Consider the following 12956-nt stretch of genomic DNA (forward strand, 5'->3'; position numbering starts at 1 on the left):
AATGTATTTCATTATGAGATAATACTGGTATTTGTGACCAGTTAACCTGAAGTTCCCATGGACAACAATTTGTGAACCCATGAACATAATGATAGTCTTTGTGGTGGCAGATTGTCTAGGGTAAAGACTTCATTTTCATCCTTTTCAGAGTTTTAGACTTAGCAGACCCACAATAAAATAAAACAAATAATAGATGATTTTCTTCAATAAAGCCACATCCAGATGATTGGAAATCTTTTATCTCAACTGTTTTGCCATTCTGATAAAAGCCTGCTCTGATTGAAGATATCTTGAGCATCAGGAGATTGGTTGGGACATTCTCTTCATATTTGTATTTTTTCTGTTGTGTTAACTGCCTTCTCATAGCTGGTTCTTAGTTTTCAGTAGCTGGACAGTGTCACGTTAAATGCTTAGTAATAATTAGCACAAAACACTTTGTGGAAAATGAATAGTTGTTCTATAGCACATGAAATCATCCCCCTTAAGATTCTGTGTGTGAACTGCAAGTGACCTTAACGCAGCTGCTCTAAAGAAATGAGAGTGTCTTATAACAGCTAAATTTTCTAAGTGATTGTAAGTTACAGTAGTAATATTTTTTGTGAATGAATTTGAGTACTATATAGTCTAATATATTAAAATTTACCCTAGGGTTTCCATAACAGTATGAAATACAAAGGATTTCTTGCTTCTTTTCAAATTTAGCTTCTTCTATTGAAAAATTTCAACCACTTGATTATATTAAATGTGCAACTACATGCAAATGTATAATATATTCATATAAAATGTGTGTTTATATTACATATATGCTCACGTATACTCAAAATCTGTATCCATCAAGAATAATTGTTAGTCATAATTAATTTTAGAAATGGAATGCTATAATTTAACTTCAAGAAGAAATGTGAATTGTTACCTTTCTTACAGACTTCATTTCCATGAAAATTGAGCAGGCACACAGTACAGTGATCAGAAGCTCACATGACATAATGATAGATAAATTTTGAACTTAATTTTTTTTGTTTGTTTTGTTTTCTAAGAGAGGGTCTTACTCTAGCTCAGGCTGACCTGGAATTCACTATGGAGTCTCAGAGTAGCCTTGAACTCACGGCAGTCCTCCTACCTCTGCCTCCCAAGTGCTGGGATTAAAGGTGTGTACCACCACGCCTGGCTGAACTTAATATTTTTGAAAAGAAAATTTCTCAAATCCTCTGATGTAGCATTTTATTCTTTATTTTAAATGTCACAGCTTAAAAGCATAATTTAATTCCAATCAATCTTTTATTGGACTTGTTTACTGTAGTTGATGTCATGTTATTTGTGAAGTAGACTATAACAGTTACAAATAAACAAGTCTTGGCATAGTCCTCATAATTAGACCACATACATAGTTCAAGCGGCTCTAACAAATTATATTTGCTGAGTTTTTTCTATAAATTTACCAGTCACTTCTAAACTTTTAAAAGTTATTATTATTATCATTTTGTGGGAGAGGACTCTGATGTCCTCCCCTTTCCCCCACTATCCATGATGAAACATAGATGGACCCAATATTGTACAAGCCTCATGTAGGTAACAACAGTTGCTATGAGGTCATGCATGTAATGGTTACTTCATGTCCAGAAGACAGTGTTCCAGAGCACTCTTCCCCATCCTCTGGCTCATTGTTTGGACTTGGAGGGGATGTTAGAGATGTCTCATGTAGTGCTGAACACTGAACAGTCACTCTCAGCACTTTGACAAATGTCCATTCTCCCCACTACTCTCCTTTAACTGCAAAAAGAAGCTACTTTTACCGAAGATAAGAGCATTAATCTATACACATAAATATGTATAGGGAAATTTGATGGATACACTATGGCCATTTAGTCAAACGACAATAGTAGCTTTCCTTCTAGGGCCCATGACCTTCCTAGCCATAGGTTTTTGATTAGGATTTCAGTATCAGCTGTGAATCCCTTCTGTGGGGTGGGCCACAAATCCAGTCAGAGAGTAGCTGGTTACCCCCATACTAGTCATGCCATTATTGCACCAGTGGGCAAATCCCACCTGGCTGATCAGTTGTGTAAATTGTATGGTCTCCTGCTTGGTAAGATAAACATGTGAGTTTTATTGTACTTAAATGTTAATTGTAGTGCTATTCATGATTTTGAAAATGAAAAAATACTCATTATTAGAGAACGGTTGGTACACATAATTTCTAATTCATAACTCACCCTAACTGATAATGTAATGTTCAGAACTCAGTGAATTTATATCATTGGCAGGAAAAGTAGCTTTATTTAGTGTGAGAAAATTCCAAACAATATGTATGAGAATGATCTGTTTGTTTTTGGGACAAAATATATATAAATTTGTTCTGAAGAACACAGACTATGCTTTTGGGAGTAGGTGTTTTTGCAGTGGGTACTTCACTTATTTTATATACTCCTGAATCTCCTAGTAATATATTTTTTACATGCAGACCATGTATACACATCCAACCATACATTCATGTCTATATACACACAAAAAGAATACCTTAAGTGAAAAACAGAACAACAAATACTAATATTCTTCACTGTCTTGATTAGGATCTTGTGGGAATTTACTAAGTTCGTGTTGTCTCCCATCATCTCTTTACTCAGACTTACCTCTCTCTGACTTTCCTTCAGCTTTATGGATATACACTTCACGTTCAGTGACCGTCATCAGATGTGTGCACCTGTGCAGTGCCACAGGCAAGCTGGAGAGAATGTCCGTGCCATAGAGCAGCTAGCCCCTTTCCTGTCTCTGGCCGTGGGAAGTCACTGTTTTGCTTGTGCTCTCACCCATGCTGTTTTTTGAGAAATGTCCTGTTTTACCATTTACTATAGTGAGGCTGCAAGTACATGTCCGATCTGAATGTAGAGGATAGGAATTTTCAGTACTGTGAAAAATGGTCCCCAAAAGTTAAGAAGCTAAGTTAAGGGGCCCAGGGCAGGCCACCATCCACATTTGCTCATCTTCCACCATATGTTGTCAATGCCTATGCCAAAGGCACTTGTTGAAATGATGAATTAAGAAGTGTGGGATATAAAATAATGACAGCCGGGCCATGGTGGTGCACGCCTTTAATCCCAGCATTCGGGAGGCAGAGGTAGGAGGATCACTGCGAGTTGAGGCAAGCCTGAGACTACAGAGTGAATTCCAGGTCATCCTGGGCTACAGTGAGACCCTACCTCAAAGAACAAAAACAAAATGACATACCCAAGACACAAAATTAGTACATGAATTTTCTTATAGTTTGACTACTGACATTTTATTAAAACTTCTGATTTATGCAATTTCCTTTGCAACTTTAAAATAATTACATGATTTTATTTTGTTGGGAATGAGAAGAACTGAATATAATGTTATAAAACCAGAATGTTAAACTATGTTTAGTTAAGAACCCTGTTACCTCTCAATTAACAAAGGCTAGAGACTTAGGTCAATCATGTCACTTCTCCAGTGAGGACTAAAAATCAACTCTAACCTAGACGCAGCCTTTATAACTTCTGAGATGCATCCATGCAACATACTTCCATGTAGGTCTGCCAGGCTCAACACAGCATCAGGCTGAATGTTATAGAGACACAGAAACATAGTGTTGTCCTTGCTTTTTACACACTTATCTTCTATAACTGGGTCAGCAGTTTTTGTTTTGTTTTGTTTTAATTCCTACTCATTTTAAGTAGCTCAAATAAAAGTGTGTTCTCATCCCCTGCTCTGCGGATCTCTGACTAAAAAAATCAGTAAGACTCTCAGTAAGTTTAAAAGGAAGACTCATCTGGGAATAGTGGTACATGCCTGTAGGCTCAGCCACTTGTGAGACTGATAAGCAAAGGTCACTTGAGCCCAGTGGTTTAAGGTCATAAAGAAAAAGATTCAGACCTTACATCAGTCTTAGAGATAGTGCCATTAGTCTGCAACATGGAAAAAAGATGTTGAATCTCAGACACTATCTAATGAGACAGTGTGTGGACGTATGTGTTTAGTTTCTCATGAGGGTAGTTTTTGAGATTGATCAGGTTGTATTACTTTGTCCTCCTTGTTGATGGGTGTCATTCCATTCTGTGGTTTATTCATTTCCCTGTTGATGGCCATTTGTGTAATTTCTAGTTTGTGGATATTGTAACTTTTAAAATATTTCTTGTTTTGTTTTGTGGTTCTAGGGATTGAGCTCAGGTTCTTGAGCATGCTAGACAAGCATTCTACCAACTGAGCCACATCTTGGCCCTAAACTGGGTGTGTACAAACAAAAACCAGTGCTACATCCCCACCAGTGGGTTCTAGATGTTTCCCATCCTTGCCAGCATTTTGTTATCATTGTCCTTTACAGTTCTAGATCATCTCATTGTGGTTCTGAGTAGGGTTGATCAACAAGTAAAGTACATGAGCTTAGAAGCAATAGTGCTTATTGTTTATTCTTATTCCCCTAAAGCTGTCTTGTAAACCTCTTTCTTCTTATATCTGCTTCATTGTTTATTTGCTTCTTCATTGCACAGTCCAGGAAGGACTGGCTCTAAGTGATGAAACTTGAAATTACAAATTGATTTCAAGAGGGGCTGAAGAGATACTTCATTCAATAAAGTGCTTGCTTTGCCAGCATGAAGACCTGATTCACATCCCCAGAAACAGTAGGTTTTTTTGTTTTGTTTTGGTTTTTAAACAAACCAGGTGTGATGATGCCTTTGTAATCCTTGCTCTGGGCAAGTGGAGTCAGTAGTCTAGCCTATTTGGCAAGTTCCAGGCCAGTGACAGACCATATCTTTAAAAGGGTGAATGAGTGTTGTTTTTTTTTAAATAAGTACAGTAAGTAAATATTTTTATGCTACATAGTTTTCTGTGGCTGCTTTATACTATACTGGGAGACTTGAAGCATACACTATTTGGACCACAGAATTGAGGTATTTATTATCTGGCTCTTCATAGAAGAACTTGCCTATTAGCAGCGGAATAATGAGTCATTCCTGTCTGAGAGAAAAATCATCATATTACCCAGGAGACTCAGTTGCCACTCATAATAAGGGGTACTATCTTAAAGGTTGTCACTTCTTTTTTTTTGCATGTGTTTAGTATGTTTGTTGTGTGTGTGTGTGTATATACATGTGATGTATGTTCTGAAGGATCCCCTCATACACTCCCTGCAGCTCCCTGTGGGCTCACTACAGTGGCCTAAAGAGAAATCAGGTGTTCCCCTCCATCACTAACACACCAGTTTTTCCTTGGGGTGAAGTCTTGAAACTGATTCAGATTTTACCATTGGGGAGTGCCAGAGATTCTCTTGTTTCCAGTGCTGGGTTACAGATGAGAATGGCCACACTTAGCTGTTGATGTGGATTGTAGAGATGGGAACTTGAGTGGTCTCCAGGTCTTCACGATTGTGCAGGAAGCACATTTAATTGCCCAACAACTTCTACAGCTCAAGGGCTTTCCTCTCAAGAAGCATATTACGGTCATTGAGAATGCATTGTCAACATGGTGCTCATCATGTTAGAAGTAAGCCCCATTTGCACTTGTTATTTGAAGGTTTATTGTCCTCCAACAGCCTTCTAGAACCCATGTTACAGATTTAATACCCATGTGTGTCTCTTTGCTCTTGTACCGCCATACCTGCTCTAACAGTAATACTAGAAAAGTGAGGGGTCCCTTTCAATCAGTGTCAAATTTAGGCTCGAAGAGCACAGAATGGAGAAGGATTGAAAGTCACAGAAGAAAAATGATCAAAAAACTGACGAGGCCTCCTTTGTTACTGATCCCTGGAAGATTGGGGAACCTTGTAGATGAAGTGCTCTTCCAAGAGTCATAGGTGTCATCAGAAAAATGAGTGACACCAAGAATGCAGTAGGAATCCCTTAGGTTATTGCTGTTCTTCAGTCCTCAGTTCACCTCATTGGTGCAGTGAGGATTTTTGTTGATAGGAAAAGTCAGAAAATCCTGTTACTTCCTCGGGTCTGGAGTCAATGGCTTGCCAGTGTTTATTTAGAATCTGTTTGCACTGCCATTCAGTGCCTCAGACAAGTGTGTCCGGTGTCCTTGCTCTATGCTCTTTAAGTCATGTTTTACTCATATTCTTTTTTATCATCACTTACAGACCCTAGGTGATTTTTTTAATTTTTTGGTTTATTTTTATTTATTTGAGAGTGACAGAGAGAGAAAGAGGCAGATAGAAAGAGAGAGAATGGGCATGCCAGGGCTTCCAGCCACTGCAAACAAATTCCAGACACGTGCCCCCCCCCCCCCCCCGTGCATCTGTCTAACGTGGGTCCTGGGGAATCTAGCCTCGAACCAGGGTCCTTAGGCTTCGTAGGCAAGCGTTTAACTGCTACGCTCTCTCTCCAGCCCTCCTAGGTGATTTTTGATACTCTTAGACTCAGTAATGATTTTATATAATTAACAAATTTAGTTTGTATAGACAGCAACACTAATTGTTAAATATTCACAAATGAAAGATGTGTTACTTTAACTTTCTTTTTTAATCCTCAAGAGATGCTCTTATATTGATACTATTTTACAAGCCTGAAGTTCCTGTTATCTTATCAGATACTGATTTCTTTTCTCCTTAAATCTTGATAGCCATTACAATAGATATGATTGGTTGTGAACTGCCAGGTGATTTATAATGGGTTGCTTTGCTTATAACAAACTTCACATGAAAAGAATGTGCTTCATTGATGCTTTACTTTCTTTCAGTTTATATTCACTCAACAGAATTCTTTTTTTTTTTTTTTTCTTTGAGAGTGAGAGTAAGCAAGCATGCAAGTGGTAGATAGAGAAAGAGAAAATGGGTGTGCCAGGGCCTCTAGCCTCTGCAAATGAACTCCAGGCACATGTATCACCTTGTGTATCTGGCTTATGTAGGTCCTGGGAAACAGACCTGAATTCTTTGGCTTTGCAGGCAAGGGCCTTAACTGCTAAGCCATCTTTCCAGCCCTAGAATTATTTAATTTGAGGTATTTTTGTTAATGAAGGATATTAAAATAGTTATAATAAGGGTACATTTTTTTCTGAATCTAAGTTTAATTAGTTTTGGCTACAAGCAAGAACCTTTAACCACTGAACAATCTCTCCACCCCTGTAATCTTGGTTTCAAATGACAGAAAATATGCATAAATTTAGTATTTCAATTTTTATGCACTAAAGCTATATATACTTCTCTTTCACTGAGGGTTTTTTTTTTTTTTTGAGGCAAATCAAACAGACTGGCCTTTTAGTTTTTTATGAGAGAGAGAGAGAGAGAGAGAGAGAGAGAATTGGCCCACCTGGGCCTCCAGCCACTCCAACCAAACTCCAGACATGTGTGCCCCCTTGTTCACATGTGCAACCTAGTGCATGTGTCACTGTGTGTGTCTGGCTTACATGAGACCCATGGAGTTGAACATGAGTCCTTAGGTTTCAAAGGGAAACATCTTAACTAGTGAGCCACCTCTCTGGCCTTGTTTCACTAAGTTCTGAGTGGATTTCATGGATTATCTGGTTGACTATGTTGAAGTTTTACTGTTTCATTGAGTCCTCAGGTTCTATATTATTAGTATGATTTTTTCCCCTGGTGTGTTAGATCTTGTGGATAAAATTTGGTACTTTTAAAGTGCTGTTAAATGTATATCCAAAGGTGCAGGGGTACAGGGATCCTTTGGGGATAAGCTGGGAAGGCATCGTGGAGCTTGATTACTGTGTGTGCTATGACACGTGCCTTGTGAATTTAAGAACCTGAACGTGTTCCTAAGCTTCAGTAGGCTGACTAAAGCACTGTTGAAGTCATACATGCCTGTTAAAGTCATAGCTTTCTATTTCTGAGACATGTCTTATGCCCCTGTTTAATTTTTTTTAAGTTTTGTTATGTATTAGTCATTGGTTTGGGTAGAGACATACAGAGATCTAAAAAGCAATAAAACTACTCTTATTTTTCCAACTTTCCAGAAAAGCTTTCCTTTTGGCTTTTTTTTATATACATTTTACATACATTTCCATATATTTAAAATTAAACATTTACATAAAGGACAACATACAGCAAAGCGACTTTCTTTCACTATTCCATTTGGAAATTTCAAAGATAATATCTTCATTAGTTTAGTTGTATAGAATAGTGTTTTTAATATACAAAGAACAGAACTTATATTACTAAAACTCCTAGGTAAATCTTAAAGATTCAAAGTATATCACAGTAAAATAATCAAAATTAAATTATTTCTGCAATACTTACAAATTACACATAAGTGGTTGTGTTCTTACTGGTTGTCACGCATAGTAGCTTATATTATTTAATTTTTTTCACTAACATTTTCCCATTCCAGAAAAACTTGGAGTAATACGTGTTTGAAGGAAGCTTGTTGGCAGTTTGTATCATTTCCTCCTTGCTCATTAATATGGTTTCTGAATGGCTTGTGACTGACTGAGAGAGAATGAGCAGTCTTAGGGAACCCATGTCCTGAATAGTCCTTCTTTGAGAAAATCTACCTGATGAACTCAATATTTCATAGAAAGCTTTTTATAATTTATCTCAGGAGTATATTATACTGACCCAAAGGTGTTGTTGGAGACAATACCATACTAAAGTAAAATTTTACATGTTTTATCTCATGACCGATAGCATGTTCAAGCAATGTTTCTTATTAAAGTACCATGTTCTGGGCCTAGTCCTTCTAAAGAATTAAGTAATCATTATAATGTTCTATAAATCCTTAGTCTGGGGTATTTTTATTATTATACTTTCAAGTATTTCACTTCAATAAAATATCCTCATAGTAACCATTTTTGTTGTGGGTATAGTAAAATTTTACTTTTCACTCTGTCATCTGTCCTTAAAATTACTCATATTTAGACTCTTGGTCATCACACCTGCTAGAACCAAGATCTATAGGTACTCAAAAAGCAAGCTGAACTATCCTCAGTGGTCACAGAATTACATACCTCATCACCATCTTAGAAGTTTATATTTATTTGTTTGTTTGCTTTTGTTTTTCAAGGTAGGGTCTCGCTGTAGCCCAGGCTGACCTGGAATTACTATGTAGTCTCAGGGTGGCCTCGAACTCACGGTGATCCTCCTACCTCTTCCTCCCAAGTGCTAGGATTAAAGGCGTGCGCCACCACGCCTGGCTAGAAGTTTTTATTTATTATTTATTTATTTTCCCTCCCCATTGACTCTCAGGAGGGCATTTCAGGCAATGTCTTGATTTTTAAAGTTCCATTACTAGAAATCATTTTGTACTATAAAGCTTTGTTTGAGTTTTCGTTGTCTTGTTCTTTGCAGCGATGGGCTGGCAGACTGTTTCAGAAAGGGCCGTGGGTAGGCCTAGGGAGCAGTGGAGCAGCGTCTTGTATGGGAGGGGGCAGGGGAGAGGAGATTGAGCTCAGCTCCTGAGAGCTGGGCTTTGAATTTAAGTTTTTTAAATTGGTGTTTAATTTCAGTCAGTTTAATTTCTCAACTCTTACTGATTTATAGAGATATATGCCATTGTGAATACTGCTGTTCTTAAATTTTTCACACAGCTCATGTAAGAATTATATAATTAGTAATGTCTATAAATGGTTTAATTATCTACAACATTAATAAACTCTGAAATATTTTTGACTTTTTCTTCTTTCTAAAATAAAAATAACTGTTTTATTGGCTTGAAGTTTGAATTATCTCAGATTTCAGCAGCTTTGAATATGATTATTTGAATTGAGAATGTGTTGGTAGGAGAAAAGAGAAAGCTGACTTAAAGCCTTACTTGACGATACTTAATGATATATGCTGGCATGTTATTCCACTGTTTAGCATTCTTTTTTTTTACTGGAAAAAGTTAAAAAATGTAATGTAGACTTAGAAACTTTATCAGGAAAATGTATGATATTCTAATGGCTCTTTTAAAACATTATTTATTTGATAGGTAAGTTCTCTTCTGCGCTCTATGAGACTGGTGGCTGTGACATGTCACTTGTGAATTTTGAACCAGCAGCAAGAAGAGCATCCAATATCTGGTAGGTGTGGAGAGGTTAGGAGTGTGTCACTACTTGCATATTTTCCATGTTTAAGGGCTTTAAGTACTGAGGCATAGAAACTTGTTTCATGAAGTTCATTTATTTTTATAATTGACAGAAATGCCATGTATACACCTATGATGCATACCACCATGTTTTAAAATGTTACGTACATTTTGGAATTGCAAAAGCTAGCTACTTAACATATGCATCTTTGAATACTTACCATGCTTTTATGGTGAGAGCACTTAATCTTCTCTTGGTGATTTTCAGATGCACAGGGCATTGTTATGAACTAAAGTCACCATGTAAGATGCAAATTGTTTTGAGTTTCATAATTTGTTATGCATTTGTTTTAAAAGTACTTTATTTTATTTCCTATGGAAAAAAGAAGGCACTGTTTTTAAAGTAGAAGATTTTCTATGAGTTTTATAGGTCAGTATCTCCCCTCCCAAGTTTCAGATTCAGTTAGAGAGTTATCTTCCATCTTCTCTGCATATTGTATGACGCAGAAAAGCTGATCAGAAGAATGTCTAATGGGGTTTGGACTTGGGCTCTCTTTATGTAATTTCCCAGTTTTATTTTCTTGTAAGGGCTTAGTAAAAAGTATCTGTTCTTTTTCCATAACAATTTTTTAAAGAAATATAAAAAATACCCAGCTTAAAATAATACAACAACAATGAGAGATTCAGCGCCTAGTGAAAGTTTATGTGCCACATTCTTAGCTTGTACATCAGGTGAACACTACCCTCTGATCAATGTTCTTTTTGTTTTAGTTGGTGGTTTTTGTTTTTTACCAGCTTTAAAGGGGGAGTTACTTAAAATTGGTGTAATATAACGTTTAGCTTTTTTTTTTCTTTTCTCTTAGGAAGGAATTTGTAAAATAATAAAAGAAAGTAGAAGAAAACAAATGGTAGAGATTAGAATCATTTAATCCATTACAGTTTTAGCATATATTAATATTTTTCTGAAACTTTTAATCTGATTTATCCAATTCAAATTTCTGTTATGGCAGGCTGAGTGTGGTGGCACCTGCCTTTAATCCCAGCTCTTGGGAGGCTGAGGGAGGAGGATTGCTGTGACTTTGGGGCCACCTTGGGGCTACATAGTGAATTCCAGGTCAGCCTAGGCTAGAGTGAGAACCCTACCTTGATAAACAAAACCAAACTTCTGCTATGAAATCCATTACTGTTGAATTAATTCACTTTCTTCACAAGAATCATTTTAAAATGGAGCTTATATAGCTATGGCAGTTTATCTTGTTTTTCAAGTTTTGAAGGACCAGTTAAAGCAATGGCATCTTATAGTCATTCATTCTAGCATGCTGACTTAATACATTTGCACATTGTCAGAAAATTCAACTGGTTTCAGGCATGGTGGTGCACACCTTTAATCCCAGAACATGGGAGGCAGAGGTGGTGGATCACAGTCAGTTCAAGGCCAGCCTGAGACTACATAGTGAATTCCAGGTCAGCCTGGGCTAGAGTGAGACCCTACCTCAAAAAACAAACAAAATTAAACTGAAGGTTTGCGGGAGCATATGGCATGGAAACCCTTACTATATTTAATACAACTTGAGGTAGGAATTCCTTACACTGAAAATGTGCTAAAGCCTCAAGTTTATAATCCAAACGGATTGAATTGTCACTTTCTAGGCTATTTTGTATTACAGCTTCAGATTGTTTTGTTACTGTTCCAGTCCTTTTTAAAAAATTGTTTGTCCTGGCTTATCTCATTTAATCATAACAAGAACTTCATGGTATGGTGTATTACTGATGAGGAAACAGGAACAAAGATTTCAGCCAGCTGAAGAGCTCTGACCAGCTGAGGGCCTCTGTATGTAAACACCAGCTGAAGGGCTGTGCAGGTAGATACTGACCAGCTGAAGGACTCTGCACATAGGCACTGTTACCAGCTGAAGGACTCTGCACATAGGCACTGTGACCCGCTGAAGGACTCTGCATATAGGCACTCTGATTTGGCACTATACTTTTTATACTATACTTTTTACCGCAGTTTATGAAATTGCCATTTTGAACTTTGAAATTTATATAAAAAATTGAAGATAGTACAAATTTCACCTAATTGTTAAAGGATTTATTTTTATGCTATTTGAGGAGCTATTTATTCCCTAAAGTCTTTTTTATTTTATTTTAGTGATACAGATTCTCATGTATCCAGTTCTACCTCAGTTCGATTTTATCCACATGATGTGGTAAGTTTTTTACCCCATATATTGTGTTATGTTCAGATTAAATTTGAGAAATATATAGCTATAAAAATCAGACATGAGGGCTGGAGAGATGGCTTAGCAGTTAAGGTGTTTGCCTGCAAAGCCAAAGGAACTTGGTTTGATTCTCCAGGACCCACATAAGCCAGATGCACCAGGGGGTACATGCATCTAGAGTTCATTTGCCGTGGCTGGCAGCCCTGGTACACCCATTTTCACCTTCACACTTACTCTCTCTCACTCTGCCTCTTTCTCTCTCTCAAATAGATAAATAAATAAAATATTTTTAAAAATCAGTCATGAAAGCTGGTCGTGGTGGCACATGTCTTTAATTCCAGCACTTGGGAGGCAAAGGTAGGAGGATCACCTTGAGTTCAAGGCCACCCTGAGACTATATAGTGAATTCCAGGTCATCCTGAGCAAGAGTGAAAACCTGTTTCAAAAAAAAAAAAAAATCAGACACATTGATGAAATCAAAAAAATGTTAATTTTGTTGAAAACTATGGCAGAATTTTATTTGCTGCCTTCCTGTGGATCTCTTCTAAGTTGTTATGAATTTATTGTGAATCAATAATTATACTGATTAAATTGTTGAGGATCGGTAAAGGCTTACTTAACCATCAACATGATCTGGTGTACCATTTTTAATTATACCATTTGGCACCCTCACTTGAAATATTATGATTTGATATGGTTACTTAAATATTGATCATTAATTTATTCATTTACCTGTGGGGAGAGATCTTAGTAATGACATTATTTG

General features: G+C 36.9%; 1 protein-coding gene across 4 annotated transcripts in view; it reads left to right on the forward strand.

Annotated features, from left to right (window-relative positions):
• The window catches only part of Pcnx1 (pecanex 1), a 168365-nt gene that overhangs the window by 90857 nt on the left and 64552 nt on the right, over nucleotides 1-12956 (forward strand). For all 4 annotated transcript variants that reach the window (XM_045154648.1, XM_045154649.1, XM_045154650.1 and 1 more), the window contains 2 exons: nucleotides 9873-9963; nucleotides 12121-12178. In XM_045154648.1, the coding sequence (XP_045010583.1) occupies nucleotides 9873-9963; nucleotides 12121-12178 (149 nt within the window). The remainder of the gene's footprint in view (nucleotides 1-9872; nucleotides 9964-12120; nucleotides 12179-12956) is intronic.

Source organism: Jaculus jaculus, chromosome 7 (genome assembly GCF_020740685.1).
Source record: "Jaculus jaculus isolate mJacJac1 chromosome 7, mJacJac1.mat.Y.cur, whole genome shotgun sequence".
Taxonomy (NCBI): domain Eukaryota; kingdom Metazoa; phylum Chordata; class Mammalia; order Rodentia; family Dipodidae; genus Jaculus; species Jaculus jaculus.